Here is a 14048-nt window from a genome sequence, read left to right as displayed (position 1 = left end):
CTTGTTTTCCAGTTGATGTGTTGTGTGTGTGTGTGCAAGGTAACTTAAGTCAATGAAGAAGAAAAGTAAACAAGATAATTTCAGGTAACTGTTTAAGTATTGTAAAGAAAATCAAACAAACAGGTTGAAGTGGCTGTGAGTGTGGGTCTAATGAAATTGATGCTGTGCAGGTGACTTCTGATTTGAGATCTGATTGGCAAAGGGAAGACTCTGATTTTTCTCTGCTTCTGCCCTGCCCTGCTGGCTTTTCTGTAGCTCCTTACATATGCCAGGCAGGTGCCTTCTTCAGCACCCACTCCCCCAAACCCGGTCTAGAGAACTTTCCTAAATAAATTTTACTCCAGTTACTCCAGTGCAGATCTCCTCAGAGAGGCCTCCAATCACCCATCTCAAATCCGTCACTAGCCATTCCCTTACTGGACTTCATTATTCTTGGCACTTCTCTCTACATGACATTGCTCTACATATGTATGTGTTTATCCAGCTTTCACAAAACAACAGTAAAATCCCTAAGGGCAGAGACTTAGAAGTGATCGCTGTAAACCTCAGATCATTAAACAGAGCCTGGGACAGGGAAGGCTCAACAAATGTGGATGATAACTGTAAAATTAAATACAGTGAAAAAAATGTTCAGCTCTGATAAGATGAATAAGCAAGAGTTAAAAAAAAAAAAGAATAGCATAGTGACCTTTCCCTGTGATGTAACCATAAATATCTAAAGCGAATAGTGCCCGGCACAGAGAGAGGGAGCCTCAACAATGTTAATCTTTTTCATTACCTGTCTCTCCCCAGAGAGAATTTAAGGCAAGTATTTCCTGTTTATTCCCGCTACACCCACGGGGACCGGGTTAGTGACAGTACACAGTAAACTCTCAGTAAATGTTTGTGGATGGATGAGTACCTCCCTTCTTCTATCAACGGGAAAACCGAGCCCAGGGAAAGCGCCGGGGCCCGTCATTTCAAGTTAAGGGCCAAGGCGGGGCTGGGAATATCCTGACTCCCGCGCGAGGGCTCGCTCCACGTTAGTCATTGAGTCTCCTCTCCACACAACTGTGTCAAACGCTATCAAAGCCTTCAATTGTCAAATTAAGAAAAAAAATAAAAGCCAGGAGACCTGCGTGTCAGGAAAGAAGAGGGGACGAGATCACCAAATGAGCGGCTTCCCGTGCTGCGCGACAGACGCCTAGGAGCGCGGGGCACCATCACGTGGCCGGGCATGTCACGTGACCCGCGCCGCCAGCTCCGCGCAGGCGCAGTGGACCTCTCACCGCCATTTTAGAAATGGCGGCTCCGCTGGGCGGTATGTTCTCCGGGCAGCCCCCCGGACCCCCACCACCCCCGCCGGGACTCCTAGGCCAGGCTTCGCTTCTTCAGGCCACGCCAGGCGTCCCGAGAACTTCTAACAGTACCTTGGTGGACGAGTTGGAGTCATCTTTCGAGGTAAGATGAGACGTTGGCGTCTGGGTTCCCGGGCTCCCTTCTTTCCTGAAACGTACGCTGCGCGTGCGCAGGTATCCCCTTGCACAATCACTTCACCCGGTTTACAAATGGGGAAATAGGCTCAGACAACGTAAGTCGCTTGCTTTAGTCTCTACGTTGAGTGGTTTTGGGAATTCTCTGCTAGTCCGCTGACGGAGATGCGTAAACTGATTGGCAGGTGTCCTCCAGCCACGGGACCCTTCTGGGTTCCATTGGGTTGTTCCTGCCCCACCCCATTCTTGGTCGCATCCCTGAGTACCCTTTCCCGCGTCCCTGCGTGTTTAGTACGGGCTAATTGTTTCCCGAGCGTAGCGTTCCCTCGCTACGTCCCGTATCATTTCCCCTGGGCTCCACCCTTAAACGGTCCTAAAGTAATGGGACTTATGGAGCTGAAATGGACTTATTTGAAAGTTACTGTGCGGAAAATCGTACTATGGGCCGAGGAAGGAGGAAAGCTGGTGGGTAGGGAGTGAGGCAGAGGTGACCCATATTCAGAGTTCTGCTCAAGCAGTTAAACCTATAGCGAAAAAGATGGAGAATAAGGAGAGGAAAAATCAGTGCTTCAAAATAGGGTGGCTTCCAGAGATCTCTAAAGTGGAAGATGAGCCATTAATGTTTGGAAATAAAATAACTTGTAGTTGGAGTTACCTTCTCTACATTTTAGATCCTAGTCGTGGGACTTTTATACTGTATATATGCAGAAAAGAAGGGAGCCTGTATGTATGCACAGTAGTACATAAATAGAGTTTGTAAGTGAACGCGGTATTGGGGCTGCAGGGACAAAATGCTTTTGTTGATACGGGGTTACAGTCGAAACTTTGGAGATAACTGATTTAAAAGATACAGAAATATGTTCTGTCTGGGAAAAAGATGAGACACCTTTCGGGTGGTGCTAAGCTGTAAAGGAAAGGGACAGGTAACCTTTAGAGCAGCATCTAGCTTTGAGGTGGGGTGACCCTCGTCAGGAGCGCTTGATGAAGGACTGGCCCTGTAGAAAGAAGTCTTGGGCAGAGCTGACCACCGACCCGCTAATGCTTAAAATCCTTCAGCGGCTGCCTGTGGCTGTTGCAGTAAGACCAAGAGGCTCTGTGGTCTCTCTAGCTCTGCGTGTACCAGGCTCTGCACCAGACCCATCTCTTCTTACTCTGGCCACAGGAGACTTCTTCTGCACGTGTCCTTTGTTTTTGTTTTTGTTTTTTTTTTTGGCTTCCGGGTCCCTCCTTCAGCTCACCATCACTTCCCCATTGACCCTGCCCTGCCTCTCTTTGTAGCACTTACACTATACCAGGCTCCATGAAGTCAGAGACCATCTGTTTTGCCTCCTCTCACTGTATCTGTGGTGCTAATCCAGTGGTAGCAGATAGCAAGTGCTTCATGAATATTTGCCAATCAGTGAAGGAGCCTGTTGTGTGTCAGGCTCTGTCCTGGGCGCTAAGAATATAGAGAAAACAGCCCTGGCCTTCAGGGAGCACGTGACAGTACAGTGGAGGAAACAGATAGATGGCAGACCGTTGCCGTGCTGCGGGATCAGTGCTCTGACACAGGAAACCTGGGATGCTCTGAGAGCATATCTGGGCGTGGCTGACAAAGAAGGCTTTCCGGAGAAGGTGAAACCCGAATGGGCATTTGGAATTAGCCCAGGTGAAAGGGAGTGGAGAGGTGCTCCCTGAATCCCCCACCGGGTCTTCTCTCAAGGCTCAGCTCAAAGCCCATTTTCGTTTCCTGTTTCCTCCCTCATGGTCTGTGTGGACTTCTATTCCATAACCTCCAGTGGCTCATTTTTCAACCTGCTTCCCCCCTTTTTATTTCTGTTTGGATGCCACCCCTGCGGTGACTAGCTTTCTAGTTGCTCTGGGAGTGATCTTTGATGGAAAGTTTGTTGAGATCATGTACTTTCATTGTGGAGGGAACCTTAGAGACCATCTCCTTCTCTCCTGGATGGAGAAACTGAGGCTGAAGAGAGGGAAATAACGTGCCCTAAGCCAAACTCCTGCTTTGTGGAAATGAGGACTAGTACTGGGGCCTCCTTACTGTCTAGGCAAAGGCTGTGTCCTGGGCGTACTTCTAAAAAGCATTTCCTTTTTGTAGACCACCAAATATTTTCTTCTCCACCCAACTGTTCGGCTAGCTTGTGTATTTTCTATATATTTCTGAATAATTATCTCAAAAACTCATTTTCACTTCTGTTGCAAATGTAAAGTTTTAAGTCAGAATAGTTATAGTTAAATGGTGCATCATCCAAAACATTGCCCAAAACAGTAACGATACAAGTACGTAATGTTTCCTCCCTCTCATGTACACATACAACTACAACTTAGATATAGTTGAGGTCATCAGTGTCTTGCTAGTCTGGGCAATTTTTTTTATTTTAGTTGAAGTTTAATTGATACACTAGTTTTAGGTGTACAGACTAATGGTTTAATATTTGTGTATATTGCAAAATGATTGCCACAGTTAAGTCTAGTTAATATCTGTCACCATACATAGTTAAAAAGAATTTTAACTGTGCTGTACAGTACATCCTTTTGACTTATTTATAACTGGAAGTTTGTACCTTTTGGTGCACTTCACCCACCCCATCTTCTGCCTCTGGCAACCACCACCGTGTTCTGCTCATCTTTGAGCTTGTTTTTGTTTTGTTTTAAGGTCCACATTTAAGTGCAATCATATAGTATTTGACTTATACCCTCAAGGTCCATCCATGTTGCAAATGGCAAGATTTCATTCTCTTTTTAATGGCTGAATAATATTCTGTTGTATATATTTACCACAACTGCTTTATCCATTCATCCATTGATGGACACTTAGGTTGTTTTCATGTACCTTGGCTATTGTGAATAATACTGTAATGAACGTGGGGGGTGCAGAAATCTTTTCAAGTTAGTGTTTTTATTTTTTTCAGCTAAGTATCATTTGTATATATTTATTTTATTTATTTGTTTATTTATTTAATAATTAAAGAGGGGAAGAAAAAACTAATTCTGAAATCAGGTTTCCTCCCACCCTGTCTGGTGGCCCTGCTGGTTCTGGGGGAGCAGCCCCAGCTTTCTTTGCCAGTTTGTGACTGGTTGGCTTTCTGGATGAGATGTTTTCAAGGAGCCACCGGTTTCACAATGCAGGTGCACCCCACCTACATCTCAGATCCAACAGGAGTCACCTTTCAAAGTAATACACAGAATGGGCAATCTTTTTTGACTTCTTGACTGTTACAGGATTTCTTCAGGGGAAATCCTTTGATTTTTTTTTTTTCTTTGTAAATCAGATGGGGGCAACTGTAGGCAGAAGAGCCTTTTTCACATCTGATTGATGGCCTAAATTTGGGCCTAAACTTGCCTGCCTCACACCAAATGTAGTTTGCTTACTAGCAGGTCTGTGCTTTCCTGAGGTTTGAGGTTTCTTTTCTGAGTCCTGCTCCCCAGCTCCCATCTGGCTCTCTTTCTGGCCCTGCTGCCCTGCAATAGCCCTCCTTTGTGCATTTCCTGAGAGTTGCCCATGCACAGAACTCCTTGGCTGAATCCCTCTTTGGGACTCATTTGTCTGTGTGACACCACCTTCTCTTAGGCCATCCAGTCAGTCGTGAACATGTATTGAACATCCACTTTGTGCCAAGCAACAAGACAGGCAAAATTCCCACCTGCTAGTAGGGGACAGCTAACAGTGGACTGAAAGAATGGCACGATGTCAGTTAATTTAGTGAAAAACAATAAAACAGGGCTTGAGGATAGAGCATGAGCAGAAAGAGTGCCATTTTGACAGAGTAGACAGGGACGGCCTCAATGAGGAGGTGACGGTTGACCCGAGTCCTAACTGGGTGATACAAGTCATCAGAGGGAGGGGCTGCGGATAGGACTGGAATGGAGATCCAGGCCTTGGTGAGACAGTGGGGGTGGGAGCAGCAGTAGGAGAGACCAGATTTGGGGGACAGGCAGCAAATACCGGCTGCCTATTTGCCGGCTCTCCCTCTGTGGGCCTAATGGGCTCAATTTACCAAGTTTCTTCAGTGGCATAATGTCACTAATTAAAGAGGGGAATACAAACCCAGGAGCTGTCAACTTACTGAGTGACACAAGAGAAGGTATTTCTTACTCTGAAGTAAGAGTCTTGATGTGTGAGTGACATTTTTTTCTTTTGCGATATGTTTTGATCACACAGGCTTGTTTTGCTTCTCTGGTGAGTCAAGACTATGTCAATGGTACAGATCAGGAAGAGATCCGAACTGGTAAGAATTCCCTCTTTGGAGACAATGTTCTTGCCTTCAGCAAGATTCCTCATTGCTCATTTGACACTTGATGTGTTTCATTCCCGCTTGTATCCTAATAGAACTTTTCCAGGAAATAAGATTTACGTAGTCAATCCATATACTCCTGGTTCTTTGTTCAGTTTATAAACTAAGATCTTATGTCATTCACAGTGAGCCACTTACAGTGAGCTTTTCACATCTGTACCAGAACAAAGACCAGTAGTGTATGCTGCTTTTGAAAACGCTAAGTTTTGTGCTTCCCCCTCTTAACGCATCCAAGTTCTCTCCCCAGAGATGCTTCTGATTGCTTTGTACTGTGTTTTAAATGTTCTGTTTTAAGTGGAAATCATGATGCTAATTGCTGAATCTCTGGATTGTCTTTCTTCAGAAGAATTTTTGTATTGAAGTTAGTTCTCTTATTCACCTGATGAAAGCACAGATTATCAGCTGTTTAATGTTGTTTAACACATAGAGGTTGGGGTCAGTATTATTGAGGGAAGGATTAAAATCCCAGATTTTATCTATGAGAACATGCTGTTTTGATATTCTGACTGTTCATTTATGAGGGAGATATATGTGTCTAGTGTTTTTCTTTATTTAATATTTTGCTCTTTTTTTCTAAGGTGTTGATCAATGTATCCAGAAATTTCTAGATATTGCAAGACAGACAGAATGTTTTTTCCTACAAAAAAGGTTGCAGTTATCTGTCCAGAAACCAGAGCAAGTTATCAAAGAGGTACGAGCTCCGTTTTCCCCCCAACTTTTAAGGAAGAGCAGATGTCAGAATCCCAGTCATGCTTCAGCTGAGAGGCTCCATTTGCCCACTAGGTGTAGCGGGGCTTTGTGGCTTGAGTGTGAGGTGGTGTTGCTTGTCCGTGTTCATGACAACCTGGGCAGGTAGTGGAGCTGGGTGGTAGGGGTGGAAAGCAGGGCTTCAAACGAGCAGCTGGCTGCCCTTGTTTCATACACTGGCTTTCATGGAAGATTTTTCTTTTAAACAAAAAAGGTTCTACTGCTTGAAAAGATGTGAAAAGCCATTGGATGTAGATGGTAAGCTCATTTTGGACAGGAACTGATCTGCATGTCCCTGGTGCTTTACACACAGGAAGGACTCTGGCAAATTTTGTTCAAGAAGTCAAAAAGTAAATATTCTGTCTCCGACTTCTTGAAACTCTGGATTTCATTTATCACAGTTGTTTGAAACCGGGGTATTTGGAAGTGTGTTGGGGTAGCCAGTAATGGCATTAGGGGGTTGGGCCAGGGCCTGCCCCTTGCAGTGTGGAAGACGGACGACTCTTCCTGCCCCAAAACACCAGTGATGCCCCCAGTGAGAAACACTTAAGTTGGGATGATTGGGTTGTGTTTTGTTTTGTTTTGTTTTGTTTTTGCAGTTTTGAAGTAACTGTTCTCACAATCTGAGCAATTAGTCAAAAATGTTCTTTTTATTCATTGATACCAGCTGTTGAGAAGGTGATGCTCTTACAGTTCACCATAGCAGATCATTTCCTGCTTTGAATACCTGAGTAATGATCTAGGTGTGTTCAAGGGAGGTCTTAATACAGAATTTTAATATTGGTGTTCATGAAAAAACTCATTAAAATGAGGTTTTAGCACTTCATAAACTGAAGTGCTAGAACAGTGGTTGTAGAGTCTTTTAAACAGTTAACATGTGTTTCAGATTGTCAGTGTTTTAGATTCTCAGCAGTCACCTTTGGACAGAGATACTGGGGGTCTGGGGACCAGGATGGGAAAGAGACTGATTTCTTTTTGGCTACACTTGGGGACTTTGGAATTTTGTAACTTGTGTATGAATTATTAAAAGAAAGTGGATTAAAAATAAAAACTCAGTGTTAAGCAGCCACCTTTCATGGGAAGAATTGCTTTGGGTTATTCATATTATGCAGCCAAACAGTTAATGGGCTTGGTATGGTTTAGTTGAGTCTTTGTTTTGAATTTACTTCTTAATGCTCTTAACTAATCAGGAACTGTGTTCATTCTTCATGAGTTTTGTCTGACTTCATTGCTTTCATTTGTAGGATGTCTCAGAATTAAGGAACGAATTACAGCGGAAGGATGCTCTGGTCCAGAAGCACTTAACAAAACTGAGGCACTGGCAGCAGGTGCTGGAGGACATCAATGTGCAGCACAAAAAGCCAGCCGAAATCCCTCAGGGATCCCTGGCCTACCTCGAGCAGGCGTCTGCAAACATCCCTGCACCAGTGAAGCAGACCTGAGGAAAAGCCAGCCAGAGAGTGAGCTGGTGGATGAGTCAGCCCAGACACGGTTTGCCAGACATCAGTTCTTGTAGACATGACATCTGGGGAGAGCTCTGCCAGAGAATGGGGTGATTTCAGTTTTATGCTCCCACCTAAAATTTTCCCCTATTTTTATAAGCGTTATTTCTCAAGTACTTTATAAAATATGTGTTGCTTTGGTAAAACCAAGTATATTGTTTTGTCTTTAGCAAAGTTTAGGCTGTTAAAGTGATGCCACTTACATATTCCTTTTTATGTTAATTTACCCTTCAGTGGCAGTATATAAAAATACATAAATTTGCTGTTTCAATACTTTGAACTACCTCAAGAAGAGGAATCTAATGCAACAATGTTTGTAATGCTTCCAGAGCCTCAGAATGAGGCTATTTTGTAGATAGGTTAGTGTAGTGTTACCATGCCACAGTGAGTGAGTGCTGTGGTAATCCAGTAGTACCCGTAGGTCGATGTTGACTTTTGTTCGGGCTAAGTTTATATTTGTGTAGTGTTTATTTACTTTGAGGGGAGGGGCGTGGTAGGAGCAGCGACATGCTTAATTGTGTACATTCTGTGGTAATGAGTCAATTTAAGGAACGGGGCAGACCCTGTTCTCAGTAGCATGACAGCTGGGGCACAAGTGAAGTATGAGGGTTAAAGCTGGCCGTGATCATCTCTTGAGTTTTGAGTTTTGCTTTGTGTTTTTAGAGCATAACTTTGCATTGAGGGAGGTTCTTGCTAATGAATGGTATCGATTCCAAGGGACTGGGGCCCTGGGGGTGGGAGGTGGGCTGCAGGGTGGCCTTGGGGACTTCCACGTAGAACATGTGGAGCCTCAGTGTTTGGGAAGATAGTTTACCCTCTTGTTGGTCATACAGGCCACCTCGGATTTTCTCTTGAACTGCTGTTGAAAAATACAGACCAGCATTGTGTCTGGCCCTCATTGGATGTTTACAATCTCTGCTGTTTCTCTGCTGTTTCTCTTTCTCTGCTGTTTACAATCTCTTATTAGATTACATCCCTTCACCCTGAACTAGAACTCCACTGTCTTCTGAACAGGCCATAGTTCTGTGACTCGATGTCTTGGCTCCCTTTATTTTCTCCAGCTTTGGAGGCCCCTCCCCACACGCCTTGACATCCACTCGAGTTCCCATCTGGCCTGGACGTCACGGAGTCTGCAGCCTCCAAAGGCCTCTGCATTGCGTGCCCAGGGCGCAGGGCTTCTTGTCCTTTTACCAGCCTTGCTTGGCTCTCCCTCTGGGGCTAGTGATTGTATCTGCCTCTGGTCCTCTTGAGAAGTAGGCATTATTCCCATCTGAATATACGGGGGGGTTATTTATCTCTTATGCATGATACTTATCACTCATTTGTGTGTGTGTGTGTGTGTGCTATGGTACACAGCCTGAAGCCAACAAACCCCTTCATTCAGAATGTTACAGTTTAAACAAAGCTTTTAAAAGTTGTTTTTAATCACATTAATATTTGAAAGTTGTTAATTTGGTCATCTCATGCCAATCAGAAGCTCTGATTGGCAGCTTTGGGTTTCTTGATTCAAAACCTAAACTAAACTGAGTTTTAGGCATCCTTTCAATAGTGAAGAGGTTCTTGATAAAAAGTTGGGGAACTGTTCTATTTGATGCTTAGTAAAAATATTTTGAACTAATGTATGTACCAGTTACTGCTATTTACTTACTAAATTCAAGAGTTTTCTATCAAGTAAATAACTATTTCAATCCTGTCTATAAATATCTTTTTCCTTTTTAGTGCCATCTTGCTGGTTGGTGAACATAGAAAACCCTCTGGGCTGCTGTCTCCTTCAAGGAGAAAATAAACTAGCCATCAGCTGGGACTGCCCTTGCCTTCCCTCTGGGAGTGAGACACCCCACATCTGCAGGGCATCTTACTTCCCCTTCCTGTTCCATCTGCTGAAGTGCTTACTCTGTATAAGGCCAACCTTCCTGCAAGTGACCTGGGTCTAGGCCAGTTGCCTTCTCTAGGGCTTAACCCCCTGGGGGATCTTTGCTCCCCGCGTCACAGTCTGCAGGTCACTCCCTACAGTCGACAAGCATTCTTGACCCCTGGTTTTCAGCGTTTCCTGCGATGTTCCCGGCCCCTCATTCACAGTCTCCGGCTCCCCTGCTCCCCTCCCCTCCCCCTCCAGGCTTGTGATGGGTGACTCCACGGCTACGACTGCTTGTGACAGTTACAGCCCCTTTGCTGTGACACTTCATCATCTTTATTGGAACTCATTCTCTTTAACACATCTTCCCTTTTCTCCTTCCTCTTCTGCCCAACCTCCAAATGTTGACATTCCTGAGGGTTTGGTCCGGGGTTTCTGGAGGCCATGACAAGACCCCTGCTTGGTTCTCCCTTGGAGAGAGACACCGCGGGGAGCGCATTTACCCAAAGCTCCTGCCTTGGGGGATCCGCCGCAGCGTTTTCACGGAGGCCGTGCTCTCCCTGGGTGTGACCCAGCACAGTCTTCCCAAATCTTCCTCGGCCCTCTTCACAGGTGTCAACTGTGCATCCAAGTCTGAAGGCTCTTCCTCCTCTGCTTCCTCCCTTTATTCCAAACAGGTGTTTCCCCTGAGAAGGGGGCAACCTGTCCTTGACATTGGACGCTGACCTGGTGCTGCTGTGGCATGTTACTTTGAATAACCATAAAGTGTCTCGGGATACCAACCTCATAGGCAAAGTTGCTCCAAGACCATGATAGAGGGAGAGAAAACAAAACCACTTTACAATTTTGTTTAAGCACAGGAAAAAAACAAGGTCACTCTGCCACCTCCAGACATCAGACATCCTCCTGGCTAAAATGAGTGACTGACCCCTCCCCCTTTCTTTCCTTTTTAAATGACCATTTACAGCTTTATGTCTGGTCTGCCCTCCCTACAGATAAGACTTAAGAAACCCAGTCATAGAATTGCTTCTGCTCTCTGACAGCATCTGATCTAGCATGACTCTCCCTTCTTTACACTCTGCTTGAGATCACCTGATCCATGCCGAAATCTTACAGTAGGTTCTAACACCCTCTTCCCGAGGAGCCCCACCATGCTTGATAATGAACACTCTCCCCTTCTCTCTCCAGCAAGTAATAAACCCAACTTGTTTAACTCCAGGGGGGGTTTCTGGTGCTTTCTGCATCTCTAACTTGGGGTGTGCCTCCTGGAGGACCCTACACGCTGCTATGGACGTGGTCTGAGACCAGGCAGTGAGATGGGGTTTGGAGACTGGCTCGCTCACTCTCCAGCTGGCAAGTAGGACCCATCCGAGTGGTATGTGAGAGAGTCATCAACACAAGGAGACGGTCCAGTTACTGAAGAGTACACCAGTGGTGCCCTGGAAAAGTGTCCCCGTGAAAGGGACTTTGTCAGCGCATGGCTTCAAACACTTGGAAGGTAAGGGGGAGTATTGCGTACAAGATGGCTGGTTATCACTGCCCTGTCTTGACTCAGCAGAGGGACAAAATAACTGTTTAATGGCCAAAGGCTGCTGTGAGTGCCTAGGGCATCGCTGGTTTTCTCCTGCAGGTGGAGAACAGATAGCTGAGGAGCCGGAGGTAGCAGATCAAAACCAGTACTGCATTCTGGGGATGGTGGTGAAGATGGTTGCTACCCTTGGAAGTCTAAAGGACGCTAGGAAGGCATCCCTGTCATAGCCCCACTTAATTTCCCAGCCTGGCCCTTGCAGAACCCAGGCAGGTGCTGGAGAGTGAGTATATACCAAGTAGCCTTGATCACAACTGTGGTGTTGGATGCGGTACTGACATTGGAGCAGTCAGAAAGGGCTCAGGTGTGTGGTGTGCAGCCTTGTGGGCAAATTCATTCTCTTCTACCCTAATTAAGAAACAATTTGCAGCAGTGTTCCTTTCCAGTTTTGCTCCGGGAATATGTTAACTCTTCCTCCCTCTGTCAATTTAATAGACACCCTGAATAGATTTATCGTCAAATCCTATTGTTTCTCCCTCCTAAATCCTGAATCAGTTCACATCTCTTCATCTGTACTGCTACCTCTAAGCCATCCCCGTCATCTCTAGACCACTCTGCTCTTGAGAGATTGACGGAATCAGATTATGCAAAAGAAAACAAGAATATTTTATCAAGTTAAGTTTCCTTGTCAATATTACCTACGGTGCAGAGAAGTAGAATTTCATGCACTGCTGGTGAAGGTGTGAATTGCTAGGATCTTTCTGGTAATTTGGCGGTATCACACAGAAGACCTAGGCATGTATCCTTTGATGCTTTACTTCAGTACTCAAGGAGTATGTCCTAAAGACAAAGTGGTAGAAGCATGCCAGGTTTAGTTAGCAAAGATACAATTATTTGGGTATAATCTGGAAATTTAACATCTCTCACCTGCAGCAAGAAAGAAGTCAAAACAGATGTGGGTCTCAACAAAATTCTATCCCTGCAGCAGGCATTACGCTGACTTAAAGGACAGCAGTATAAAGTGCAGCCTGCTTTGTTAGGCATCAGGAGTTGCACAGTGATGGGAAATATTTCAATAAACAAAAACAGAACTGCCTATTTAAAACACAAAACACAGACATAATCTTACATTGTTCACCCTAAGCAGGAAACAAAAGACCCCTAAAAAAAATACTTGATACTGGAAAAGAACATGGCATGTAACACGGATAGGAACAAGGATTTGCATTTTAAAAATTATTGGACCATGAGTTTTGATTGGGTAGTAAATTTGCCTTTAAATTGGGAGTCTGAGTTGTAGTTGCATTTCTCTCAAAATGGCATAGTGCGTGAGCAGCTATGTTTTATTGAAGATGATCTGACTGAGGTTCATGTGAACTTCCTATTTCCAAGTTCAGTCTTCATCTGATTCCACCCTTCTTTAGAAAATCAATACAAGTCACAACCATTTTTATTGCCCAGTTGTTTAAAGTTTTATTCAAAGAGCAAAGATTTGACAGTGCATAGGATAAATAGTTGTTTATGGGCCACCTGCTGGGCCAGCACCAAAGAATTAACATATTTTTCTCACTAGAAGTTGTATTGAGTCTTGTCAAATCACACTGCTCTGTCAGAGGGTCAGACGGCTCAGTGTGGACTGCAGTGAGGTCACGCCCAGTTCTCTTTGACCTGCTGAGCACCCATGCAGTGGGGAAGTCACGCACCAGGGGGCAAGACTAGAGATTCAGTAGAGCTTTGACTTCAAAGAACAGATAATCTAGAATCCTTCGCAAATGACCAAGTCGATGCTACAGTCTTTGAAACGGAGATGTATGACAGGGCAAAGCTCGGTTATTCACAGAAAAATCCTGGCAAAGCTTAATTGCAATTCACGATTGGTAGCGTCACCCATATTATTTTACTTTGCTTCAGAAAGCCCCCTTTGAGGTAGGTGTTATGCCCTCTGTAATCTACTTGTCCTGGACCTAGGAAGACAAAACACTTGATTCAGGTATGCCAGGGTCTGCTACAGTCCATTCTCAGTAGTTTCTTTGTTTGGTTTTTTTTAAATTGGCTTTCCTGGTTATTTTTGACCTTTGTTTTATTCCTCTGCCTATTGAGGTTAGATGTACACTTTGGAATTGTATCATTTCCATAGGAGCACTTTTCAAGTGAAGATGCCCAGCATCCTAGGAAAAATGAATCACTTTAAAAGTAGACCCTGGATATCACAGAGTCTGCTGTTCCACAAGGCGGAGTGCAATCTATGGACACTGGATATATTACATGTAGGTCATCAGTAACGTTAACAGCGTTTTCCTGTGGGAGCTAATCTGGTAACACTGGCTTGTTTAACTTAATGTCACAATGAAACAGTATGAAATGTTAATGCAAGAATTTGTTCTAGCCATACATGTAAATCATACACAAGCAAGTTATTTGGTTGACTGGTTTTCTGGTTCATTCCCTCATTCAGATGTTTCAAAAGAAATGTTTTTCAAATGTCCTCTTTGTGATGTATCCCAAGGATCAGTTTAGAAAGAAAAATATTTGGTAAACCATTCCTGGTGGGCAGAGCCCTGTTTCTGCTGGATTTCTTTCGGCTGGGCTGTTTCATCATCTTGTGTCCTGAAAACAAACAAACAAATAAAAAGTTTTCTTACATGGTTTTGA

At 44.4% G+C, this 14048-nt stretch overlaps 2 protein-coding genes across 2 annotated transcripts in view; one reads left to right on the top strand and one right to left on the bottom strand.

Annotated features, from left to right (window-relative positions):
* Nucleotides 1–1254: 1254 nt before the first annotated feature.
* MED28 (mediator complex subunit 28) lies at nt 1255–14039 on the top strand. Its single transcript, XM_006208106.3, is given in 5 exon segments — nt 1255–1440; nt 5632–5698; nt 6343–6455; nt 7756–7906; nt 7909–14039. Coding segments are annotated over 5 exon segments (609 nt in total). The 5' UTR covers nt 1255–1281; the 3' UTR covers nt 8028–14039.
* Nucleotides 12844–14048, bottom strand: part of FAM184B (family with sequence similarity 184 member B) — a 101225-nt gene continuing 100020 nt past the window's right edge. The window contains exon 18 of the mRNA XM_006208107.4: nt 12844–14003. Within this exon, the coding sequence (XP_006208169.2) occupies nt 13910–14003 (94 nt within the window). The 3' untranslated portion in view covers nt 12844–13909. The remainder of the gene's footprint in view (nt 14004–14048) is intronic.

The sequence above is a fragment of the Vicugna pacos genome, chromosome 2 (genome assembly GCF_048564905.1).
Source record: "Vicugna pacos chromosome 2, VicPac4, whole genome shotgun sequence".
Lineage (NCBI taxonomy): Eukaryota > Metazoa > Chordata > Mammalia > Artiodactyla > Camelidae > Vicugna > Vicugna pacos.
The sequence above is the reverse complement of the archived record's forward strand: the minus strand, read 5'-3'. Positions and strand labels throughout refer to the sequence as shown.